Here is a 24,452-nt window from a genome sequence, read left to right as displayed (position 1 = left end):
TTCGGCGCCGGTGCCGATGAGGCGTGTAGGGTAGTTGATTGTTATGCGCGGGGTGTAGACTTGGTTCACCAGGGTCGGAGTTAGGGGGAGGCGGTGGTCGAAGGCGAACATCTACCATCATTATCAGATAAACGAATTTAAATGGATTTGACTGGATATGGTGTTAGAGAGAGAAAGATACCATGCGCAAGAGTGTGTCGCGGATATTCTCCTTGTCGAGGAGGTAAGTCGTTACATCGTACGGTTGGGCCATGCTGTCCTGTCTATCTATCTTTCGTTTCGTTAAGACTTGAATTTAATACATGAAATACTTCATGCCATACGCGACATTAATCCCACTTTTATAGAGGTTACTCCTACCCATCTACTCTGTGTGTACTTAGGTAGGCAACACCATCGTAAACCCGGCTGAACATCCAACCGACATATACTAAGTCCTATCTCCGATTCGTCCAGCTGAACAATGAAAAGATAAATCTATATCCGCTATATCCTGCAGCGACATGACTCAATGCGGGGTTTTTGGGGCCAATTACATTGCACCTTATGTGTTGGATCTGGGGTTTTGGCAGATCATGGAATTAAGCTCTACCTAGGATTAAGTTATCGCCGAGGCTGATGTCATAACGGTATCAGATCGGAATATCAAGATATGCAATATAGACTCGTGCATGAATATGTACAGGATTAGATAGGTATCAAAAAACGAAACGAGAACAAAGAGAATATTAACATCGTATATCGTAATGATAGTAAACCTCAAATTGAGACCATCAATCAATCAATCAACCCTCGAGAACAGAAAATCCTTCAACACCGGCGACCCCGAAAACTCGGGATTCAGCAACACGCAATTCAAGAAGTACTGTAATCCTACTCGTCTGGACTCTAAAAACTTGGCCCGGAATTTGAAGAGTAGACTTTTGGGAGGTAATGGTGGTAATGCGTTACGGGCGTGAGGGAAAGCGGTTGCAAGTAAGGAGCGGAGTTCGTCGAATTCGGAGTATCGCATGGGGATCATCATGGGGCCGCCCTAGCATTTTGTTAATTTATCAATTTTGGCAGAAAAGTTGGTAGAATGATTTGCTGATGGACATACATCGAGGGTTTGTACATTGCACATCCAAACGACGTACGCGCCTATTCCCGTCTTGCCTGATACAACGACGTGGTCATCTATCGTTACACTTCGCGCCCATAGTCCTCTTGTAGTGGTGGCGTTGGGGTCTGCCGTGTGGTCTTCGAGCGTGATAGCTGGCTTTGAGCTGCGGTGCGTGTCTACCGAAGAAGCCAGCGATGCTCGCGAAAGAGCTCTTTGGTGGCGCCAGTATGGCGGTACGACGCCTGATATAGGTCTGTCTTTCCTTTTCGTGTTTGCGTTGTTGTCTAAATTGGGATGTAATGGAGGAAAAATATCGCCGTTCGTATCGTGGGTTTCTGATACTGACGGTGTAGTAGTGTCGTCACTATTGAGTTCGCTCACATGGCGCTTGAGAGCGTCGTTATCGTTATGACCACCATTGCTGGTGTCGACAGCGGGTTGCGCTGCTGCTGAGGGCCCGCTTGAACCCGTCTCTTCATCGGTTGTATGCTCCATCCATCGAGATCAGTGCGCAGACCGGGGAGACCGTGGCACCTCAGGGACTGAAGCAATCGAAAGTGCCGAATGCGATAGGTGATACAAAGAAACAAACAAGTGATTGACCAATGAGCACTCAAATACGAGTAACAGTAGGAAAGTAGAGACTGCTTGCGCAAGGCTCGCTGTTTGGCAGAGCACGTTGCCAGCTTTGGCCGACGTTCCAGAAGCCGGTCTGGTCCGTGCGTCGCGGCAAGCGAACCGGAATGCTTCCACCAATCGGGTAGCTGTAGTGGGGCGCGGCTCTCTTTGGCCTGAGGCATGTAAATATTTATTTTGTCAAGAATTCGCCGATCTGGGTCAGAACAGCATACAGTGCGGACTCATGTACAGAAAGCTTGACCATTACAATCCCTATGTTCGGATGCTAACGACTCGAGAAAGGAAATGCAATGCAACTTGCGACAAGGGTCTACCCAACTAAGTTTAGCTAGAGCTCCCCCCTTTCTTGAGCCCCTTGTTTAGCTTTACCCTGTACGTAGTACAAACTCCGATGGCTTGCTCCACTCTTTACTTTTTCTGAAGAACCTCATAACAGCAGATTCTGATCATTGAGCTTCTATCTGCTGCAATTGAGAGATATATTTAAATACTCTGGTAGAGCTAGTTGTACGGAGATGTGAGATGTGCACTGTGCAATGATTCTATTCTGTAGCATGACCAGGGAATGCCTAGGTAGATAACAGCGGCCTTAATAAACAGGATGTAATAGCCGAGCCAGGCACTGTTGTTCTTGAAACGGACGGCGGTCGTGCTGCCTCCCGTCGTTCTTGCCGAATGTGGAATGCCCCTTGGCTTCCTCCGACCTCCCCTCTTTCTCTCTCTCATTCCGTTTTCCTCACAAAGATCAATTGACACCTCATCCAACTTGGGGCTCAACATTTGTTTCTGTCTGTTTCTGTCTTGTCACTCTTTGGTACTGTCTGTCTATAATTCTATCGTCGTCTCGACCACTCTGATTGCGCTCTCGTGTGACACTCCCTCAAGATCTGGTAGGTGAGACAGCCGGATGCATTCCTTTCGACCAACACCAAGAATGTTTGTTTGTAGCTTCTGATCTACATTCTCTCTTCTTACATATTGCTTGCTGCTGCACCTCCCTACCTTTTACTCCTCCCGTCACATATATTTTGATCAACAGAGTAATCAGTGAGCTTATCATTATCTCAGATACTCAACTTCGACGTACCTCACATTGCACGATCGTCAGCCACGATGCTTGTTCAGGCGGTTCTCTATCTGGCTTGGATGGTCAGTCTGGCTGCCAGTCAGACAATTGACCCCAGCACCATTCCTATCGCTACTCGGAGTAAGATTTCCGGTCCTTATCTCTAGACACGAATCTAACAATACCACAGACCAATGGTGCGAACAGCAAAAGACATCGTGCCCTCTGATTTGCCTCCAACTCCCCAACGGCACCGCCTCCACAGACAGTGACACCTGCGACCCTGTAAGCCCCCCATTCTGATAGCAATTGACCCTTACTAACACCTGGATACAGTCCACCCTCGACTTTTCTTGCGTCTGCGGCGACGGCCAATCCCCCAACTCCACCGAATACTCCCAAACGATCCCCTACTTCATCTGCACCGCCTACAACACCCAATGTCAAGCCAACTGCAACGGTGACTCAACCTGCCAGGCAGCCTGCGTGCAAGACCATCCTTGCGGCGCACAGGAACCCAGACGCTACAACACCACTTCTTCTGCCACTAGCGGCGCCACTGCGACCGCTACAGGCACAGCAACGACTTCTGGTGGTGGTGATGTGCTCTACACTGGATTCGGTACGGGATCTGCTTCTGTCGCTACGGGGAAAACGTCAGCTGGGTCCGTGGGCGTCATGAGGCCATTCTTGAGTGAATTCAGTCAGGTCTATGGTCTTTTCATGATTGCTGCTGGTTTGGCAGGTGGTTTCGCTGTTGTTCTATAATCTGAGCATATCTGCAGTCTTGACCCTTCTTTCTTTTACTTTGATCTGTGCATACATTGCATTTCGTGCCAATTCAGATTATCTATTGCGTCGGCGTTTAGCGGCGTTCTGAGTCGGCTTCTAATTTCATATTGGTTCTTGGGTGTATTCATTCTTCTCTCGGCTGAGCCATTCTGTTATGTCATGATGGTAGCCGCTGCACGTAATCATTTCCGGGAAAAGAGAAGCAGAATGGAAAAGGTCAACAAAACATATTCAGCACGTCTTGAACTTCCGTTCCGGTCTCATAGATTCAAACTCCTGGATATCAACCTTGACAGTAGTCGTACATACAAATCAAATCCTTCCATGCACAGTACAACAATGCAACACTGCAGACGGGCTATACAGTAGCCAAAACCTTAGCATTCTTATACCACGTCAGTAAAGGATTCTCTCCACTCCTCGTCTCCGTATCTCCAATATAAGCCCATCGCTCCATGAATTCCTCATGGCTGCTGACGAAAGTCAATTTGCCCGTAATGGCGCGGTACAGGTCCTCAACGACGTTGAAGTCGGTCGGGAAGAAGATGTCAAAGTAGCCTTGGTGGACCTATAGAACCATTAGTGTACGGAATTAGGCGCAGGGAAAAGAGGGAAGGGTAAACGCACAAAAGGAGTTGATACAGGCACCGTCCTCCGTTTATATCGCGTCTGCACAACAGGCGCATTGAGTCCCGGCACCGCATCCGGCAAACTGCTAAAATCACTGGTCACAAGCCTATGAGCCGGGAAATAATCTCTCAAGATATCGAAAAATTGCATCAAGCGAGTCGGTATGTATTCTGGGAGAGTATAATCGCGTCGTCCCAGAGGTAATGAGCTGCGCAGAGTTCGCGACAGTTTTGATGGTAAGGGGCTCGGAAATGGGCGGCGGGATGCAGCTTGCCTTGCCCGTAGAAACCGTGATGCGAGAGGGTCCAGAGTGGTATTGTAGTATTCGCAAAACTCGCCGTCGGAGTCGATTACGACGCCACCTTGTTGCGGCATTTCGGTCTCATAGTCGTATCGAATGGCGTCGTGGGAGAAATTGTCAAACACTTCCAACGCAAGAAAGAAACAAGGGGAATGGATATATTCATTCCAGTCGAAGATGGATTTATTAATGATTTGGACGTGGCCCGTATGACCGCCCGCGGTGAGAGAGGCGCGAAGGTTCTCTTTCTGTACTTTTGCGAGCGACGAAGAGATTTCAATAATCTTGAACTTTGTGCGGGCATAGACTTCCGGGTCGGAGTCGCGGATGAAGTCAAGGATATTCAACATCAGCGTTCCGTTTCCAGCACCCATTTCGTAGATTATCAGATCATGGTAGGGATACAGTGAAAGGCGGTAATTTGTGACCAGATATCGCGCAATGGCTTCTCCGTAGTACGGTCGAAACAGTTCTGTGGGGGTGTGCCATAATTGTCGAGCGATGTCCGGGTTTGTCTCGTCGAGTTTGTCTTCGAATTCGGTGTATCGTTCGCCTAGTAGGCGGTGGAAGTGAGGACCATCTTCGATGCGGCTGAAATCGAATGGTTCGCCGGGATGGAAGATGGTTGCGTGTTTGGAGAAGTATCCGTAATGTGGGTTGTATAAGCTATCTACAAAATCTTAGTCAAACTCCAGCAGGTTTCTTGCGGGAAGAGAAGGCAAACCATCGATAAACTCTCTTGTCAGCATTTTCACCTGCCTCGGCCGTTCGCGCCTGTTCCGCAAGTCCTTCGCCGTGACAAGAGGGAATGTCCGGAGTTGCTGATCAAGATCTCTGGGATAATCGTCCCGTTTTGTCCACATGGTCCCATCATTCGTCGCGTTCTTTTTTGGGCTGGTCTCTCGTCTGCTGAGGAACGAGCGAGACTGTTGATAATGCTGCAGGCCACGTCTCGTGCCATTGAGTCGGCGGACGGATGTCGGGCGTGTGCATTGACATGCTCGATGGTTGAAGAGTTGTCGGAACAGCTGATTCAGAAGAGGGGAGTCCATTGGGCCGGAGAGTGGACGTGAAGGATGACGCTTGATGTTCTTCGGAAGAGTGTGTGGTTCTTGCGGACGTCGGCCAAAATAGAGGTGGTCCAAGCTTCTGATGTCCTCATCGCTTACATAAGCTTGATGATGAAAAACGATCAATCGACCTGTTTCGTCCAGCCAAATACAACGATCTTTGAAGAGTGCTGTGAAGGAGCCATTTAAATTAGTATCGCGCATGTTGAAATGGCTGACGCACGCTACATCTATTTCAGCTCGTTCGTCGCTGGCGTTCTGGTGACAGTAGCTTTGACGGAAATATATCATCGTTACCAGCAACCCCAATCGCCTACCACAAGAAAACAGTCAGCTACCAGACCAGGCAATTCAGAGGACGAGAAATTATTGGCTACTGTGCGGCATGGGCCTCCGGCCATAGTTGATGGTGTCGAAGGATGCATTGGCAATACGCCATTATTTCGCATCAAGTCGCTATCCGAAGAGACTGGGTGTGAGATTCTCGCAAAGGCTGAGGTAAGTCAATTGAAATAATTTTGAACATCAATATGATATACTGACATACACAAGTTCCTCAATGGCGCAGGTGGTAGCCCCAAAGATAGAGTGGCATTGAGCATGATAGAAACAGTAAGTCTGATTTCTTAGTGGCAATACTCTCATTACTGACAAGTCAGGCCGAGAGAGAGGGATCTTTGCGGCCGCATTCAGGAGACGTCATCTACGAAGGCACTTCGGGCTCTACTGGCATATCTCTAGCGACACTTGCTCGTGCCCGTGGTTACTTGGCCCATATGTAAGTCTATAAGCCTGCAGGACAATACAATATCATTGCTGATTAGTCTATAGTTGCATGCCCTCCGATCAGGCAATGGAAAAATCGGACCTCCTCCTCAAACTAGGAGCAGTCGTAGACCGCGTCCCGCCAGCCCCAATCGTGGAACAAGCAAACTTCGTCAATAGAGCTCGCAATCTAGCTCGAGAGCGGACTGCTTCAAACAATACATCACCAGGCAAACTTTCATCAAAGAGCGGGACACAACTAACCACAACAGATCCGACCACTGAGCCTGGCGCATCCGCAGGACGAGGCTTTTTCACAGACCAGTTCGAAAATGCAGCCAACCATGCTGCGCATTTCAATGGAACAGGGCCCGAAATATACGCTCAATGCGGCGGGAAACTTGATGCTTTCATTGCTGGTGCAGGCACTGGAGGCACTATATCTGGTGTTGCGCTATATCTGAAGCCTAGATTGCCAAACATAAAGATCATTCTTGCTGATCCGCAGGGAAGTGGGTTGTATAATCGTGTTAGGTATGGTGTCATGTTTGATATCAAGGAACGCGAAGGCACCAGACGCAGGCCGCAGGTTGATACGATTGTTGAAGGAATTGGGATCAATCGACAGACTGCTAATTTTGAGGCTGGGCGGGAGTTGATTGATGATGCGATACGGGTTACGGATACGCAGGCGATGGCCATGGCGCGATGGTTGGTTGAGAAGGATGGGATATTTATGGGGAGTAGCAGTGCAGTAAATTGTGAGTATTCTTTCCATGATCACGTACGAGAAATTAATGTGTTATAGGTTTCGCTGCAGTCAAGACTGCCCTGGAACTTGGTCCCGGCCATCGCATTGTGACTGTGTTGACTGATACGGGTGCGAGGCATCTTTCCAAGTTCTGGGCTATGGCAGGAGACGTTGGCGGGACGACTGACACTAAGTTGGAGGATGTGCTCAACGCTTAAGATCTATATTACGATTGATCGGAAGACTGAAGTGGTACCAAGGCTTGTCATCATTATATGGCAACTTTAAACGCATCAATAATACTTGCGTGGAGATGCCGAGCTCTTCCTTGGGGAGCTTTTCATCGGCGACGATTTCTGTGGCGACTTGCGAGGCGAACTAGAGGCGCCATATTCGTGCGGTCTTACGCCAATAGCTGAAATACTCGACCAGTCATTGTCCAGCTCCTCTTCTAGCAAGTCCTCCAAGTCATCATTCGTCATGACATCGCCTGTTCTCAGTGCAGGATCATTATCGTCCGAGTACGGAGTCTGTGAATGTTTCCGCTTCTTTCGAGCCAATTCCATGGCCTCTTCCTCGTCTTTTATCCGCTGTTGTTCTTCCAATATCCGCTCAGTCCATATTCGTATCATTTGCTTCTCGATCTCTTTCCTTGATCGACAAGGGAAAGAGATTTGAATATCTCGCCACCACATACCGGACTCATCTGCAAACTCGTCAAGTTTCTTCAGGTCATCCGTGGACCACCCGGCGTTAGTCACGGACCCATTGGACAGAAACAAAAGTGAATGGTGATCCGCCCAATTCAGCAAGTCATCCAATGTTCTCCCAGGAAGATGTTCTACTATGTCCTCCATACACAGACCGGTAACAGATTCGCATTTGAATCTCACAATCACTTTTACCTCGTCAGGGGTGAGAATAACCTCATCTAGCTTGATGGTTGACGGAGAATCGAAGTTCACTGGATATCGTCTATGCGTTGGTGTTTCATTTAGTATTGCTGGGCTCGAGGACAGCACTTCAGGTGTGTCGGGTACTGGTTCTATTTGTTCGGCATGCCGTATTTTCTTTTTATCACCGCCCTTGCCTTGGCGCTTGGGAGTGGTATCAAGCACGTTATTGGAAATAACACTCAACGCTTTCGGCGTAATAGAGACACTCTTGCGACCACGGACCTTATTCGAGTGGATGCTTGAAGGCAGCGTGTCGTCTTGAAGCGGATCATCCGAGTCACTGTTATCATCTTGTATATGCGCAAAGTTCCAGTCAAGTTTCAGAGGACTTTTGCGTTTTGGCTTTGCGCGTGCCGACGTCTTCTTACTGGAGGAAGTGCTTTGTCCTTTTGATGCTGGGACTTTCTTGGATGTTGAACCTCGTGGACGTCCTGGTGTGCGAACAGCCCAAACTGACGCAGCTGATGGCGGAGACTTGGGCCGCTCTGCGCGAGGAGTCTGATGTACTTCTTTTGGCAATTCCTTCTTCGGCGGCGTCCAGAAGTTTGCATCTATCTCGGGAGCTTGCCATTGGGGATCGGTGGGTCTGCTCACAGGTGTCTCGACCGGCGAAACCTCAATAGCAGCCTCAACATCTTTGCTACCCAAACTGAGAAGAGCCTTTCTCGCTTTTTGAAATGACGTATCCCAATCTTCGGTTCCATCCTGTTCATTGTGCGACGCCTCCCCCTCGTTTTCCGATTCCGCTCCCGTTAACTCTCCAGTATCGTCTTCATGTTCCATGTGCTGCACATGTCCTTTGTTGACCACGATTTCACCGGTACTTAAATCGATTTCATCGCCGATATCACTAAAGTCCTTGCCGTATTTTTCGAAAATGCCTTCGAACAGCGATTTGAGCTTCTGGTCGTTTCGCGCTCGTGCTATCTGTAGGTCAACGTCGTTTCGGGGGTCGGGCGAAAGACGCTGCCGTTTGCGCGGTGGTTCCATACCGGAGCATAAATGTTGAATTGTAGGCAGTGAGCAGATTTTATTGTTCGAAGCAACTGTTGGCGATGGATGTGTCGCAAATGAGATGGGTGCGGTTTTGATGATTCAGCGCCCGTACGCCAAGATGAGATGTAACTTAAATCAGAACTTGAATTGCCCACAGAAAGTAATAAATATCGATTGACATTTGAATCAACCAAAGCTAAGAAGCTCTATGGTCGATATGTCGAGACAGAGCTGAACAAAAACGCGAGGCGCGTGGCCGGAACACGCGCTACAATCTTATCGGCGGAACTACTCTAAGATTGTATTAGCGGGCTCTCGGCCAGCAACCATGACGTGGTGGGTCTGGACGACTCGCATCTATCAATCATCATCCATCCGAGCTTGAACTGTCTATGTTGCTGTATACCTCAAACCCGGCATAATGTTGAAGGCGAGATAACGATAACCGACATCTGGAAGACGTATCGGAAGGCGTGCACCATGTATTGCCAAAAGTGTCGCACTCCACTCAAACTTGATGGGTCCCTCGAGGCCCTCAATCCTGCCGCCTTCGACTTACTTGTTGGTATGAATGAATGTTCATTATAGATCAACTAAATCTAACACTCGATAGGCTCTACAGGAAAGTCTCTTCCAGAACATCCTGACCATACTGTATCTCACAGACCAGCGTACCCTCCCGAACGCCGTGAGTTGTACGACCGTGCCTCCAGACATGCCAACGCTCCTATATACCGACGCTCAATCCCCGCACCGCGCGATGGAGGCGCCCACCCAACACCAAAGCTTAATCGCGGAGAGAGCAGTGGCGGAATGTCCTTTGTGATGCTTACCGAGTCTCAACTTGCGCCGCCGCAACTATCTACTGGGATGAATGGGGATGGGCTCTTGTCACACACGCAAGGCAACGGAGCCGCAAAGACAAGCACCAGTCACGAGGCAAAGCATCAATCATTGTCAGATGAGGTTGAAAAAGCTGCGAGACTGTTTGACATCATATCTGCTCGTTCCGATATCGACCATCCCATCTGTACGGAATGTACGGATTTACTTGTCGAGGGACTACACAAGAGGCTAGCGAGTACTACGAAAGAACGGGATGCCTACATTTCATTTTTGAAAACCATAAACGCATCGATACCCACGGAGGCCGAGGTGGAAGCGGCTGAGAAGAACTTAAAGTCCACACTGCAAGAAGAGGAAGCCGCTTATCAGGAACTACTCGTTTTGGAAAAAGAAAAGGCGGACCTTGATCGCGAAATAGCTCATTTAGAGGACGAGTCACGGCAGTTAGATCTTGACGAAGAGGAATTTTGGAGGGAGCGCAACACATTTGCGCTATCTCTGGCTGAGTTTCAGGATGAGCGAGATGCTCTGAATATGCGATATGATCATGACTCGAGGCAGCTTGAGAGACTTCAGAGAACGAACGTGTATAACGATGCGTTTTGTATCGGCCATGACGGATTCTTTGGTACTATTAATGGACTACGTTTGGGTCGTTTGGCAAATCCATCTGTTGACTGGGCAGAAATCAACGCGGCTTGGGGTCAGACTTGTCTCTTGCTAGCGACAATAGCGGAAAAGCTAGGTTTTCAGTTCCATGGTTACCGTTTGAAACCAATGGGCTCCACTTCAAGGATCGAGAAATTTGAAGATTCGTCGCAGAATTCGAGCCAATCATCCAGTCAAGGAGCCCCAGCCGCAGACAGTTCGTCCGGTACGACGAAGTCTACTAGCCTAGATTTATTCTCGTCCGGCGATATGCCGCTCAACCTCCCCTGGGTTCACCGACGTTTCGATGCTGGAATGGTCGCCTTTTTGGAATGTCTGCGACAATTGGGTGTATATGTCGAAAATACTCCTGTGCCTATGGCTAATCGACGAGGACAGCAGGGTATAAATACAACAGGCCTAAAACTTCCGTATGAGATCAAACGTGACAAGATTGGCGATGCAAGTATCAAGCTGGGGTTTAATCAGAACGATGAGACTTGGACACGAGCTTGCAAGTACACTCTTACGTGTTGTAAGTTTCTCTTGGCTCATGCCAGCAACGTCGCGAGTATAGCTGCAAGTAATTCGCCTGCATTGGGGGGAGCGACTAGCCCAACTCCGAGTCAAAGAGATGCGAGAGCTCAGATTTCGAAGTGATGGATGAAACGTTTTCAAGCACAACGCTTCTCTGATCCGATAGAGAAGACATTTGTTCTCTCACTCTAGAAACTGGGCAAACTTAGAACTACATGACCACAACTGGCTTTGGTCGAGGCGCGCAGGTTACAAGCTTACTGATTGTATTGCAACGAGCTATGGGCAATCTATCTTGAATCCTGGATCACCAGTGAGTTCGCAAGGCCATTCTGTGATTGTTCTTCGCTAGGGAAGGAATTGGAAATCATAGAAAACCAGATTCTTCAACTTGCAAAACCCTACATACTTATATTAGGGATTGGCAGATTTCGAAAATCTCTACGTGGACCTTGGATTGTGGCCATATCAGTTTAGACAAGCTCGCAAACATTGGATACTTCGCTTTTCCAACGAAAGTGTTGTCATACTTGATGTGATACCATACTTACACGACAATGCAATACATCATTCCCGTGGCCGATGCTCACCGAAGCACTTTGCCCTCAATACGGATAATACCAAACAAGTCCCTGTATATAGTTATACCAATAGATGCCAGCGATGAACAGCTTCGCTTCTAACCTTGAATCCGGTTCAGAAAACTGACAATAGTCTGCTGAACCCCTTCCACATACCACTATACCCAGCCAAAGCCGCCGTAAGACCCGTAAACAAGATCAATCCCCCATAATTCGTCGAAAATCCTCCTATTTCACCTACCTGATTCTGCATCAACGCACTACTCACCGGCCCACTAATCACATTCCCAATTCCGCGCCCACCAGCCAACAACCCAAACACCAACCCGGTCTCCATCCCCGGATTCACTCTCTTCACCTCATTCAACACACCAGACCACGTAGAACTAAACCCACCCGCAAAGAAGCCATACGTAAGTGAGAAAAGAGTCAAGACTGCAACGCCGCCGTGATGACTACTAGGGCACAAGCCCCAGAATAAGAGCACAGAGGTCGCAGACGCGACACTCGAGAGGAGGATGATGTTGGTAACATCAAACTTGTCGCAGAGTATGCCCATGATTACGCCGCCAAATATGGATGTGCCGTTGAATAAGGCGAGGACTAGAGTGCCGTATGTATCGGAAAGACCAATGTCGCGCGCGAACGAAGATAAGTATGCGGATGGAAGGAAGTAGCCCAACCCTTGAATTATGTTACTCATTTCGAGTATCCAGAATGTGCTGAGTCGTAGGAAACTCATGTCGAGACGGCGTGGTGTGCGAGATGCGGGCAGGGGAAGACGTGGGCGGATGAATCTGAGTAGTGGGATTGTGATGATGCCCTAGATGTCCATTAGATTTTGGAGATGTACTCTGGGTATCGGGGGATATGACATACAGTCAGAACAGCCCACGCCCTCAACGTATTCCCCATCCCAAACCTGGACAGACTCGTCTGCGCAACAAACGGCAGCACAACACCCGCCACACTCTTGCCCGCCCACATGATCCCCATCGACAACCCCTTACGACGAATAAACCATTCATCCAGATACAGCGTCGTAGGCGTGAACAATAACCCATTGCCGACGGCAGATAGTACGCCAAGCGTGATGACCAATTGCCACATTTCGGTTGCGAAAGATGCAAGTAAGAATCCGGCAATAGAAATCATGACACCAATCCAGCCGCATGATTTGCGGAGATGAGGGTATTTTGTAAGTACCGAGAATGTTATGGGGGATAGCATGTATAGGATGCCCTATTTGCCCGGTTAGTCACAGCGCTGTTGATGATATGACGGAGGAAGTGGATTTACACTTGAAGTGGTTCCGATGACAGCGATACTACCAGAGTTTTCTCCGAATTCTGTATGCGACAGATATTCTTGAAAGACTCCCCAAGCAAGAGAGAAGCCTGATGAACAATCAGACCGCGACTACCTAGGCATGAATTCACGCGGATTGTCTCAATTGCTTACCCCAGATTGGTACCTGAGCTAATACGCAGCCCAGGAGAGCCAACCAGGCACCTTTACCATGATCGGCGGGGGGCAGTTCTGTCTGCTCGATTTCGCGAGAGAGTCTCCATGCTTCGGAGACCGGTTCAGACGAACTGTGTGGTCGGCTTGACTCCTGAAGTTCCATCTTGATTAGCGTTTCGGTGCGATTGAATTTATGATAAAGTCGTGGGAATTAGCAGATTATTCATAATAGTGGAAAGCTCATCGTCAACAAACGATGAAATTCATTTGATATAAGATGCTGGTACACGTGACAATGACTCATTTTTAGCGACTTGATATTAAATTGCCTCACCTCCGGCACGGGGGCGGATTACGGGGAGATTAGATATGTGCCCGTGCTATCATTCCACGCGAGCATTGAGCATAGCGATCTGTTCATCCATTTCATCCATCACACAATGAATCTGCTGTGGTCGTGGAATACTCACTTTATATTTTAAAATAATCGAAAACTGGGGCAAGGGGCGTTTGGTATAGGGGTATTACGCCTCATTCGCATTGAGGAGGTCGTGGGTTCGATTCCCACAACGTCCAGAAGATTTCCTTTTTTGCGTCTTTTAGAACTGTAATGCGGATGATTTTTTTGTGGAAAACATTATGAGTCTTCTCTCTATTCCACCACGCTTGAACTGTTCTGGTACATCATTCTCCTCATTTACAGTAGACAACTAATATGTACAAGAGATTTTGTACACTAGAAGTAGGCTTGCTAAACAAATGGACCGATATTTGTTTAACATAGATACGAAAGAAGAAGGGTCGCCCTTATGGGCGAAGACATAATAAGCACCTTTGCTCAATAGCACTAGCATAAGAGCTTTGAAAATGATCCAAGATACAACGTACTCGAATCCATCAAGCAATCAAACAATGACTCTTCAGAGTCTAAGGCACGGACGCTGGCTTAGGCATAGAAAATGGAGCTACCTGATATGGCGATATGGATTTTCTAGTGCAAATCTGGGGCACATTGCGTGCTCCATAGTTGATGGCAAGTTGAAAAAATCAACAAAATCAGATGACTCCGTGACAATAGAAAATAAAAAAACGAAAGGAAGAGACCAAAGATTGATAGAAACGGGTATGAGGCTATCCCCAGTCTGAAACTGTAAAAGGCTGCGTAAACCGTTTCAATTTGTGCTTCAATTACCACTGGCGTCGTCCTTTTCCACCTTCAGCTCGTAATGAAAATCATTTCGTGGAGCAAAATTTGATGTGCTTCTGTCCAAATAACGCTGGGACAGAAGCGAAAACGGAGTTTGATCGATAACCACAAAAGAAATCATTCTTAGAGAATGCCATTAGCCATAATGATGGCATCAATAGTGTGATAAGCAATATAAGGCAGACCATTGCTCAAGCGGCCATATGCAATCGCAAATTTGTACATGTCGTCCACATTCCCATTCTTTTCTAGAAGCGTAGCAGCCTCACCAAAGAGCCTGTCAGACTCGGCATCAAAACGACGGCCCCAACCTGGCTCTTTCCTGTCACTTAGCAGCTCACCATGCCATAATGAATGGATCTTACGAGTGATTGTTGCGAGATCCTCACTCACGCCGAGGGGGCTGTTCTTTTGCATCTGCGCTGACCCATCTTCAATCATTTCGTAGTAAACGTCAAAGAATCTTGAGATGGGCGATTGTGGTAGATCATCTCGCTTCACGGATCGGATAAGCGCACAAATTAGAGACTCTTTCAGCCCTTCTTCGGTAACCTGGGCCTTAGCCATATTGAAAATCTTCCATGTCCATTCCCAAAATTGATCACCGTACTTGTCGATATAAACTTCCATTACCTCAAAAATGTGACGGTGGCGGGCACGACAAAAGCTATATGGGGCAGACGACGCGGCTATCCTCCCATCTTCGCGACAATCAAACCGTGCTCGTTTATGGCCGCGGAAGAGTTCACACAACTGGCCCGAGAGATAGGTGGACATGACTTTCATTGCCTGATCCATATCGAGTCCGTCCGGGTAGATTAGACGTAGCGTGTTCCTGGTTTCTCCTGTACTAATGTCGGTATGCAAATCCATCACATCGTTTGGCAGGGCTGATCCTATGAGTGCATCCATACCGGCGTCGTCTAGCCAAGCAGCCCCATCGCAGCGCATATACGCTGAACCAATCGTGTCGAGAGCACGCATTGCAATGACAAGCTCGGGCTTAATATTGTGGTCAATATGCGCTTTCCGAGGTGCTTTGAATGGGCGAGAATTTTCAAATCTATTAATAGCGATAAGATATTGATGCGCAATCCGCCAGAAAGAGCGATCCTGTCCACTCTTGACATCGTCCAGGTTGGGCACAGTGGCGTGCGCTGACTTCTTGAAACTCTCGACTCGTTTCCTATACTCATCATTCCCCTTTATCCAATCAACAGCAGTCAATGCGGCATACACGTAGTCTGCCTGTGCTGGACCAGGCTCAAAGGTGAATGACTGGCAGAACATGAGATATACAGCCAAGATGGTGATGATTGGTGGATCGCACTCTAGACCAGTGAGTAGTCGGCCCCAGGAAGAAAGATGGTCGTCAGAGCCGGCACGCGATGAATGAAGTTCTGGTTGTATTTGGATGGGAGCGTCGGTGCTGTCGGCTGCTATGATGATCTCAGCACCGATTTCTAGCGCGATTTGATGTGTCCTCGATCAAGTCGATGTCGTGTAGACCGGAGCTCGACTCTCGCTCTTTATTGACAGCGGCATGGAAGTCGCTTGAAAATGTCGTAACAGCCTCAAGTACGTTTTCGTCAGGTCGATAGTCTTGCATAGAAAGGCGGATCCGAGGAGATAACACTGATGTTAGAGCATATCGGCCGCCAGTATGCCGGTAAGAAATCACGTCTACAGGTGGCTTATTTGCTCGTTCTTTCACAATCCAAGCTCTCTTGCCCTCCATGTTGTTCCAGATATTGAGGAAGCAAGAGTCGTTAATTTCGCAGTGGGGACAGCTGTGGACTTTTTTCTCAGTTCCTTTAGCAATCTTGAAGGCTGCCATGGCATCTCCGGTGTATCGGAGTTTGCGAGTCTCTACTCGTACGTATGTTGTCGTACCTATTTTGCTTTGGGCAGTAACTTCTGTCTGTCTCATGATTATAATCTGGTAGAGAGGTATTGATCAAAATATCAAGGATGGAGATAGCATTGCATGCTTTTGAGTCGGGAAGGAGACTGAGATATAGATTTAAACCTTAAAAGGCTGGACGAATACAGAGTATTAGCCGGAGAATTATGTTCTTATTGTAAAGAGAAAGAATAAAGAAAATTAAAGATAGACTAAATTCAAGAGACCGCCCTTGTTTGTCGTGACCGGCCCAACGACGGCGTGGAAGCCGAAAGCCGAAGGAAGCAATTAGGGACTCTCAATAGAGCTAAAAAATTATCATTGCATCATTGTTGATCAAATAAAAGCTTTTTCTCGACCCTCAAGTTCGTGCACAGGAAAAGAGCCAGAGAAGAAGCCAGCAAGTGCATGCCGGCACGATCGACGATGCATTCGCTGCAAAACAAAACCAGGGGCATTTAAAGTTCTTTGTTTGTGAGCACCAAAACGATGCCCACCAAATCAATAGCTAGAAAATGATTGCATGTGATTGTATGAAAGCTTTTTGTGGCTTCAAGCTCATTTTTTTACTCATCCTGTCATTTGAAAGAATATCGTCAGCAGCTTGACCATAATCAACCAGAAATCTTTATGTGGGTCTAGCTATTGCCTGAAAATTGTGATGAGAGAATATCTGGGCATTCAAAAGGAATCAAATTAGTCAAGTGGTATACACATGCTTGATGACCTGATATTAGTATCTTTGGCCGCAAGACGAGATATATGAGAAGAAGGAGGGGAGGATATGACTTGTTTGGGTACATAAGTAGGCATATGAAAGATGATTTAGATTTCACTAGTTTTAGACGTATGTGCCTGTGACCCGTATTATTCTATGATGGTATTCACTCCACATGAAAAGGTCCGGTCATCTCAGAGATGAAGCTCAGCTGGAATAGCAGGTATATTCAGTTTGATTAGAACCCAATATCAGATATATCTTGAATGAGAGAGGATAAAATATATATAGAAACGAAGGTTGGGAGCCCCTCAAGCTACTCCTATGTTGAGTAGGCAGTCAGCAAGCCCCTTACGAACTACGTATTTCGCCCATATCCATTTAAAAGGACCTCTGGAGACTATCCACCAGAACTCGTCGCTGAATGATTACAAACACCCAGAAGGAATTCGTGGAAAAGAAATACATACATGCAGAAAATTCGAGAATTGAGTATCTGTAGCGAACCAAATATCGAAAGAAAAATAACCCAATTGTCGCTGTACTCTCAGACATCGAGGTTCGGAGACTTATATACGTAGCCCTAATTTTCCATACTAGGAAATCGGCATAAATTTCGCCCGCTTACGTGATGTAAGTCTCCGGGGATGCGCTACATCAACATTGTGAGATTATTGGCCACTTCTTACAGATATTACACTACTTATGCGAGGAAACTGACTACTTGTCGCGTCACCTCACCCCACCCACCTAGCGGTTGGGAGTCGGCCCGGGCTCAAGGGCCACCCGGGCTCAAGGGCCAAAATGTTCAAAATCTCAACCCATCATTTGTAAACGTCAAAAACACAGCCATTATAACCCCAAGGCTATATAAAGCTGAGGAGAAATTGATTGCAGAGATCCTCAATGCTTTACCACGCGAAAAGAAGCCAAATTTTAGCGATTTATCGCGCAGATATGGGGTGTCTCGCAAAAAGCTCTCCCGTCGGTGGAATTCTTTACCCTCTCGCTCAACACGCCCACCAACCAACCGCGCATTATCTTTAGATCAAGAAAAGGCGATATTTCTATGGCTTGAGTATCTAGATAATATTGGCGCCTCACCTACAAGCGAGCAAATCGAGGAAAGTGCGAATTATTTACTCGGAAAAGATTTTACCGGCCCCGGAGAGCCCCCCCGCGTTGGAAAGATGTGGGCATATGATTTTCAGAAGCGCCTACCACCAGAGTACGTACGAATCGTACAAAAGCCTCAAGAAAAGGAACGTACGGCTGCAGAGCACTACGGCGAGGTTGAGCGCTGGTTTATCGACTTACAAATCGCTATAAAAGACTATAAAATCCGCCCCTGCAACCTATGGAACTTTGATGAGACCGGATTCGTTGTTGGACATGGAAAAGACGAAGCAGTGATAACAGCGCACCCAAAAATATCAAAAAGAGTCTCTAGCCTGTCTTCTCGAGAATCCGTTACTCTTGTTGAATGTATAAACGCCGAGGGGAAGATTATACCGCCGTTATTGATTCCAAAAGGCAAGGTGCACATGGAGGAATGGTATAATCATATCAAAGATGGCGATTGGCTAATCGCACCCTCAGAAGGTGGATTTATAACGGATGAGATAGCTTTTGAATGGCTTCAACATTTTCATCATTTTACAAAGCCAGAATGGCATGAGCACTGGCGGTTACTACTCATGGATAATCATACGACCCATCTTACGATGCAGTTTGTTGAATACTGTGAAATCTGGCATATCCGACCTTTCCGATTTCCAGCGCATTCTACGCACTTTTTACAGCCTCTTGATGGAGTGCCTTTTCAGCAATATAAGCACGTTCATGGGAGAGTTGTAAATAAGATTGCGCGCTTAGGGGGCTTTGATTTTGATAAAAATGACTTTTTTCAAGAGCTACATGATATTCGGGTCAAAACCTTTACTACACGGACGATTCGGAATGGCTGGAGAGAACGGGGTATTTGGCCAGTTAATCCTGAGCTTATACTCAGTCAAATGCCTTCACCAGATGAGGCTTTTGAAGCATTAGCTACAGAGGGGGATACGTTGAAAATTTACGGCGAGGCGGATGATACTATTCCCAGCTCACCAACTACAAAATCAATATCTCCACCGTCAACCACTGCAAAACTACGTCGCTACGTCAATAAGATTGAGAAATCAATTGACTGTATAAAAGATATATTAGACGAAGCAAGCCCGGGGCTCTCACGGCGTATAAAAACGATTAACCAAGGCAGCCTCACCATGGCCGAATTAGGCGATCTTCACCGTGAGAGCTTTTCAAGGATACGAGACACCGCAGCGCGCAAGAATAAAAAATCTACAAGACGTCAGGTTAAGGCATCTGGTGCGCTTTATGTTAAAGATGCGAATCGCCTCATAAAACGCCGCCATGAGGGTGATTTGTTAAGGATTCATAAGAGGCATGCTCTTGGCCTAGAGGAGCCAGCGGAAGCGGAGGCCCCAACAGAGCCTCAAAATCTCGGTTTTTTTATCGATACTCAGGGAAATAGGTAAACAAGGATTGTAATTACTATCTGTCTAATTTTTATATTAGATTTATATGGTGTTGGTGGACTAAAATCTATTTAACACAACGTAGTCAATATTTTGGCCCTTGAGCCCGGGTGGCCCTTGAGCCCGGGTGGCCCTTGAGCCCGGGCCGACTCCCAACCGCTAGGTGGGTGGGGTGAGGTGACGCGACAAGTAATCGAGATTTATGAATATCGGAAACTTATGTTTTAACTAGTTCGAGGAATCTGGAGGGTTCTTGGGGGTTTGCATATCCCATTTCCTAGGCACAGCATCGTTCAGCTCATAGATGGCAATTAGTAATTTTCTTGCAATTAGAAACTGAAACTATGTATGCAAAATATGGTGTTGTTAACGTAATGATCGATATGTTGTCCAGATAAGAACGATACTGTTGCCTGATCCGGCATAGTATAGAGTTTTCGAAAGCATAGGGCTATTTCTAGGGGTCATGCATAAGTGTTATTCGGACACTTTTCGTTGTAATATTACTCCGTTTCGCTGAGAATATCTGATCGACCGTTTGTTTTGAGATTACAAATGTGTAAGTTTGGAATCTAAGGTCGTATGAAATCTATGATTATGTCGTGGGTATAAGAGGCAGATAATGTCTCGCATACATAGGTATAGACAATAGATTAGACTCAACATTCAACGATATTTGTATTCGAAGTACCTCGCTCACCCCCCGCTCCATCTCACGATTGGTATTTCATCCCTGACAGGAGAAAATGTCTGAAGCCGAGAAAGAAAAGGGTATTCCTAATAACCTGCCTCCTGACAAAACCGAAATGTATCCAGATGCAACTACTCTCAAAAAAACAAACTCGGGTTCGCACCATGAGGGCCTTGACGTTGAAAACCAGAACTCATCAATCGAGAAACCACGCAGAAACATGAGCACGGCACGCTGGTCTCTAGTCGTCGCTGCCATCCTCTCATCCAATTTCCTCTTCGCCCTCGACAACACCGTCGTCGCCGACGTGCAGCCCGTCATCATAAAAGACCTCGGTAACGTCAACAAACTCACCTGGCTCAGCGTCAGTTTCCTGCTCGGCGCAACCGCCACAAATCTAGTATGGGGCAAAATATACAGCCAATTCAACTCTAAATGGTTCTACATCGGTACCGTGGCGATATTCGAGATTGGATCCGCGATCTGCGGAGCTGCGCCTTCGATGAATGTGATGATACTGGGAAGAGCGCTTTGTGGTGTTAGCGGCTCTGGGATTTATGTTGGTATTATGACGCTGCTTGCGCAGACGACTACGTTACAGGAACGGCCTATATATATTGGCGGAACGGGTTTTACGTGGGGACTTGGAATAGTGCTTGGTCCGATTATCGGGGGCGCATTTAGTGATTCGCCTGCTACCTGGCGTTGGGCTTTCTATATCAATCTGTGCGTTGGAGCGGTGTTTGCGCCGGTTTATCTATTTATGATTCCGAGCGTCGATCCTCGTCCGGGTGTTCCGATCAAGGATCGCATTAGGACAGTGGATTATATCGGGATTATTTTTACATTTGGTGCCTTCACGTCTGGAATACTAGCCATTTCATGGGGTGGTCTTACATACCCCTGGAACTCGGAAACAATCATCGGTCTTTTCGTCTGTTCTGGCATCTTATTCATCATCCTAGGTCTTCAACAAGTCTTCAGCATTGGCACTAGCAAGGCAGATCGTCTCATCCCCATTGAGTTCTTTTCAGATCGCATGGTCATGATCCTATTCGCCGTGACGGCCGCCAGCGGCGCCGCAGCGTTCATACCCATCTACATGGTGCCCATATTCTTCCAATTTGCGCGTGGCGATGCCGCTCTCGATGCTGGAGTTCGCCTTTTACCATTCATCATCGTCATGATTGTCTTCATCTTCTCCAATGGCGCTCTCATGTCTAGGTTCGGCTGGTATCAGCCCTGGTACATAATCGGCGGCGTCCTGACCGTCATTGGTGGCGCATTGATGTATACCGTCGACGAGACTACTTCTGTGAGTCGAATTTATGGTTATACAGTTCTTATAGGCGTCGGAGTGGGTATGTTCATCCAAGCCTCCTTTTCCGTGACGCAAGCATTCGTTTCTACCGAGAAAATCGCTTCTGCAATTGGGTTTATCACATGTGCCCAATTTGCCGGTATCACCATCGCATTAGCGATTGCCAATACAGTATACCTGAATCAGAGTGAGACGGGTATAGCGAAGATATTGCCAAATTTGACGCAAGCCGAGATTGAGATTGCGATGGAAGGGTCTGGAAATACGTTTATGGCGACGCTTTCGGCGGTTGATCAGCAGGCGGTTTTGGCGGTTATTGACCGGGCTATTGCGAAGACGTATATTTTGGAGATTACTGCTGGGGCGTTGGTTGTTGTGTTGGGTCTGCTGATGAAGAGGCGGAAGATTTTTGTTGGTGCGCCGGTGGCTGGTATGTAAAGAGTTCAATGTTGTTCACAGAGCGAGTCATTCGTGTAGTTGACATCCTTGTTGTTGACATCTTCGTTGAGATCCTGCTAGGTTCGACCTATGCACAGGTATTATGTATTGTAAAGTGATCTATTTTGCATCTATATACTAGTCGTTTCTATGTCATATATACACCGAAAATGCATTCCGAAATGGTCCTTCATTGCATCGGCAACAGTCCTTTTTCATGACTATTCATGTCGTTCATTCAGTGCACTAGATCTTCGCCTCCATTCTTTCACCGTTAATTTCCTCGCTGATGTCCATTTGATCATTCTTTCTCTGACTTTGCACTTCAGAAATCCGACCTTGCCCACTCTCATTATCAACAACAGTCTTCTCCGAATCGCTCTGCGCAATTTGCTCTTTTCTCGGCTGCTGCTTCTCCTCATCATTCCCATTCGTCCCCGCCACGATATCCTTCCTGTTCGGCCCCAACCCGCCTCTCCATCCAAACCATCTCGTTTCCTTCGGCCCCCTTAACAACAAAACCACAATCGCAGCACCCATAAACCCAACACTCGCACTGCCCGACCTGATCCACCCTCCTTGCGCATACAACTTATTCCCTGCCGCCGTCCCCGTCAACTGGCCACAAAACGAAAACACCATAAATGCCGTATTCACACGACTAGCAGCCTTGGGAGCAACGCCATAGATGGCAGTCCGATTGGCGATTTGCATGATTTGGGAACCAAAGTCGAATAGGATAGCCTGAATGATGGGGCCTGCTACGGTGCGTTTGCCGGTATAAGTGCCCACAACAATCCCTGCAAGCGCTGTACAGATTCCGACAAGCACCGAAACATGAATTGGGAACCTATCGATGAAGCGGTTCGCGAATAAGGGGCCGAAAAACAAAGGTCCCATGCCGCAGAGCGCAAAAAGACCAATAATCACAGTCGAGTAATTATAAGGATCCCCCGACAACAAGAACGTAAGCGTCGTCCAGAAGGAAGTGAAACACGACGAATTCAGGAACGCAATGATGGACGCTTGCACGAGCACGGGATGTTTGACGAGCAGCTCCAAAATACTCCACAAGATCCGGAAATAGCTGATATTCTTGTTTGATTGTGGGTAGTCTGGCATCCAGATCCAGAGTAAGATCAGGATGCCGTATTGAAGTGCCAGGGACATCCAGTATACGTTTCGCCAGGAGGAATAGTTGGCGATGATACCGGAGAGCAACCGCGCCATTAGCAGGCCTAGCATCAGTGCGGAGACGACGATAGACAAAGCTGTAGCACGTCTGTTCGGAGGTGCAAGTGTGCCGACTAGTGGTAACATAATTTGCTACATCAACATCAGCCTTTTTCCCTCCCTGAATTTGTCTTTCTCGGTGTGAGGGGGGTGCATACCGGCGTAACAGTGGTAACACTCATGATAAAATAAATCACCACAAATGCATCAAAACTCTTCGTTAAACATAGCCCTAGCGTCATCGTCGCCGTGAAAAACATGAGCCACAACACCATCCCTCGACGTTTAATCAGATCTCCCAATGGACATATGAACAATAGACCGGCTGCATACCCGCCCTGGGCACATGTCGGGATAATACTGGCCCGTTCCTGCGTGACATTGAAATCTTTTGCGAGCACGTCGAGGATCGGGTGTGAGTAGTACAGATTCGCTACCTAAGCCCATCATTAGCTTCATACACTTCTCATTCCTTGGGCAAGGAATATGTAGGACTTCGGGGAATATGTAGGTACAGTAAAAGTCCCCGCAAACCCAAACAACAAATTCAACGCCAGCGTAAACTCTCGCGGATTCTCAGGATCGTATCGACATGACGGCGGTACCCAATTGAGTACATCCAAAAAGCGGCGGAGAATTATACCCAGTGACGACGATGATTTTGTTGTGTCGCTGTAATTCTCCGAGCTGATATTTGCTTCTTCCGAACCCCGGATTCTTATCTCACTGTCACGGTTATCCGCATTTTCGGATATTGGGTTTAAGTGACCTGTTGGCGACGTTTGCACTGTTGGGGGTTGTGCGGACATGGTCTCATATATAGTATAGCATCGTTTGGAGATGCTCTTCCTGATTATTACTTATTTGAAATTAAAAAGAAGAATGAAAGTCAGAACGAGGAGAATTACTAATTAGTGCAGAGGATCTATTTCCAATGCCGGATATCGTGCTAAGCGCATCCATCGATAATACCGGGAAAAAAGAATTACGAGATGATTACTGCTCCACATATACAACTTCTTAGCTTAGCATACAATATCGACTTTTTTTGCAATCTACGATCCTACTCAACGACTGTGATAAGGTGCCCAAAATACTACTTGCCGCACTAGTAATTTTCATAAGATTCCCTAGGTAACGAAGATACAGACCGATCTCATAAAACTCCGATAGATTCATTACTTATCTTTGCCTAGCACTTGAGGGAAGTTCGGGAATGCTTCGATTCGCTGTAAAACTTGATTCCCGATGGTACAT

The 24,452-nt window shown here is 47.2% G+C and overlaps 10 protein-coding genes across 10 annotated transcripts; 4 read left to right on the top strand and 6 right to left on the bottom strand.

Moving 5' to 3' along the window:
• Positions 1-781: 781 nt before the first annotated feature.
• BHQ10_008610 (uncharacterized protein) lies at positions 782-1,597 on the bottom strand (the record flags this gene model as incomplete). The annotated part of the gene is made up of 2 exons (XM_040881435.1): positions 782-1,033; positions 1,100-1,597. The coding sequence occupies 2 exons, from the start codon at positions 1,595-1,597 to the stop codon at positions 782-784; spliced, it is 750 nt and encodes a 249-aa protein (XP_040737112.1).
• Positions 1,598-2,854: 1,257 nt separating this feature from the next.
• BHQ10_008609 (uncharacterized protein) lies at positions 2,855-3,575 on the top strand (the record flags this gene model as incomplete). Its single annotated transcript, XM_040881433.1, has 3 exons — positions 2,855-2,948; positions 2,998-3,092; positions 3,144-3,575. The coding sequence occupies 3 exons, from the start codon at positions 2,855-2,857 to the stop codon at positions 3,573-3,575; spliced, it is 621 nt and encodes a 206-aa protein (XP_040737111.1).
• Positions 3,576-3,957: 382 nt separating this feature from the next.
• BHQ10_008608 (uncharacterized protein) lies at positions 3,958-5,582 on the bottom strand (the record flags this gene model as incomplete). Its single annotated transcript, XM_040881432.1, has 3 exons — positions 3,958-4,167; positions 4,227-5,200; positions 5,255-5,582. 3 exons carry the CDS (start codon positions 5,580-5,582, stop codon positions 3,958-3,960), a joined length of 1,512 nt encoding a protein of 503 aa, XP_040737110.1.
• A 228-nt stretch (positions 5,583-5,810) lies between these two features.
• Positions 5,811-7,334, top strand: BHQ10_008607 (uncharacterized protein; the record flags this gene model as incomplete). The annotated part of the gene is made up of 5 exons (XM_040881431.1): positions 5,811-6,098; positions 6,153-6,212; positions 6,260-6,378; positions 6,432-7,126; positions 7,174-7,334. 5 exons carry the CDS (start codon positions 5,811-5,813, stop codon positions 7,332-7,334), a joined length of 1,323 nt encoding a protein of 440 aa, XP_040737109.1.
• Positions 7,335-7,409: 75 nt separating this feature from the next.
• On the bottom strand, positions 7,410-9,062 carry BHQ10_008606 (uncharacterized protein; the record flags this gene model as incomplete). The annotated part of the gene is made up of 1 exon (XM_040881430.1): positions 7,410-9,062. One exon carries the CDS (start codon positions 9,060-9,062, stop codon positions 7,410-7,412), a length of 1,653 nt encoding a protein of 550 aa, XP_040737108.1.
• A 486-nt stretch (positions 9,063-9,548) lies between these two features.
• BHQ10_008605 (uncharacterized protein) lies at positions 9,549-11,222 on the top strand (the record flags this gene model as incomplete). Its single annotated transcript, XM_040881429.1, has 2 exons — positions 9,549-9,633; positions 9,682-11,222. 2 exons carry the CDS (start codon positions 9,549-9,551, stop codon positions 11,220-11,222), a joined length of 1,626 nt encoding a protein of 541 aa, XP_040737107.1.
• Positions 11,223-11,778: 556 nt separating this feature from the next.
• Positions 11,779-13,307, bottom strand: BHQ10_008604 (uncharacterized protein; the record flags this gene model as incomplete). Its single annotated transcript, XM_040881428.1, has 5 exons — positions 11,779-11,783; positions 11,837-12,503; positions 12,560-12,922; positions 12,980-13,077; positions 13,142-13,307. 5 exons carry the CDS (start codon positions 13,305-13,307, stop codon positions 11,779-11,781), a joined length of 1,299 nt encoding a protein of 432 aa, XP_040737106.1.
• Positions 13,308-14,474: 1,167 nt separating this feature from the next.
• Positions 14,475-15,641, bottom strand: BHQ10_008603 (uncharacterized protein; the record flags this gene model as incomplete). Its single annotated transcript, XM_040881427.1, has 1 exon — positions 14,475-15,641. One exon carries the CDS (start codon positions 15,639-15,641, stop codon positions 14,475-14,477), a length of 1,167 nt encoding a protein of 388 aa, XP_040737105.1.
• A 4,677-nt stretch (positions 15,642-20,318) lies between these two features.
• On the top strand, positions 20,319-21,962 carry BHQ10_008602 (uncharacterized protein; the record flags this gene model as incomplete). The annotated part of the gene is made up of 1 exon (XM_040881426.1): positions 20,319-21,962. One exon carries the CDS (start codon positions 20,319-20,321, stop codon positions 21,960-21,962), a length of 1,644 nt encoding a protein of 547 aa, XP_040737104.1.
• A 246-nt stretch (positions 21,963-22,208) lies between these two features.
• Positions 22,209-23,207, bottom strand: BHQ10_008601 (uncharacterized protein; the record flags this gene model as incomplete). Its single annotated transcript, XM_040881425.1, has 1 exon — positions 22,209-23,207. The coding sequence occupies one exon, from the start codon at positions 23,205-23,207 to the stop codon at positions 22,209-22,211; it is 999 nt and encodes a 332-aa protein (XP_040737103.1).
• Positions 23,208-24,452: the final 1,245 nt, after the last annotated feature.

This window comes from Talaromyces amestolkiae (genome assembly GCF_001896365.1).
Source record: "Talaromyces amestolkiae strain CIB chromosome Unknown scaffold20.1, whole genome shotgun sequence".
Taxonomy (NCBI): Eukaryota; Fungi; Ascomycota; class Eurotiomycetes; order Eurotiales; family Trichocomaceae; genus Talaromyces; species Talaromyces amestolkiae.
This window is presented reverse-complemented; position numbering and strand designations above follow the sequence as displayed.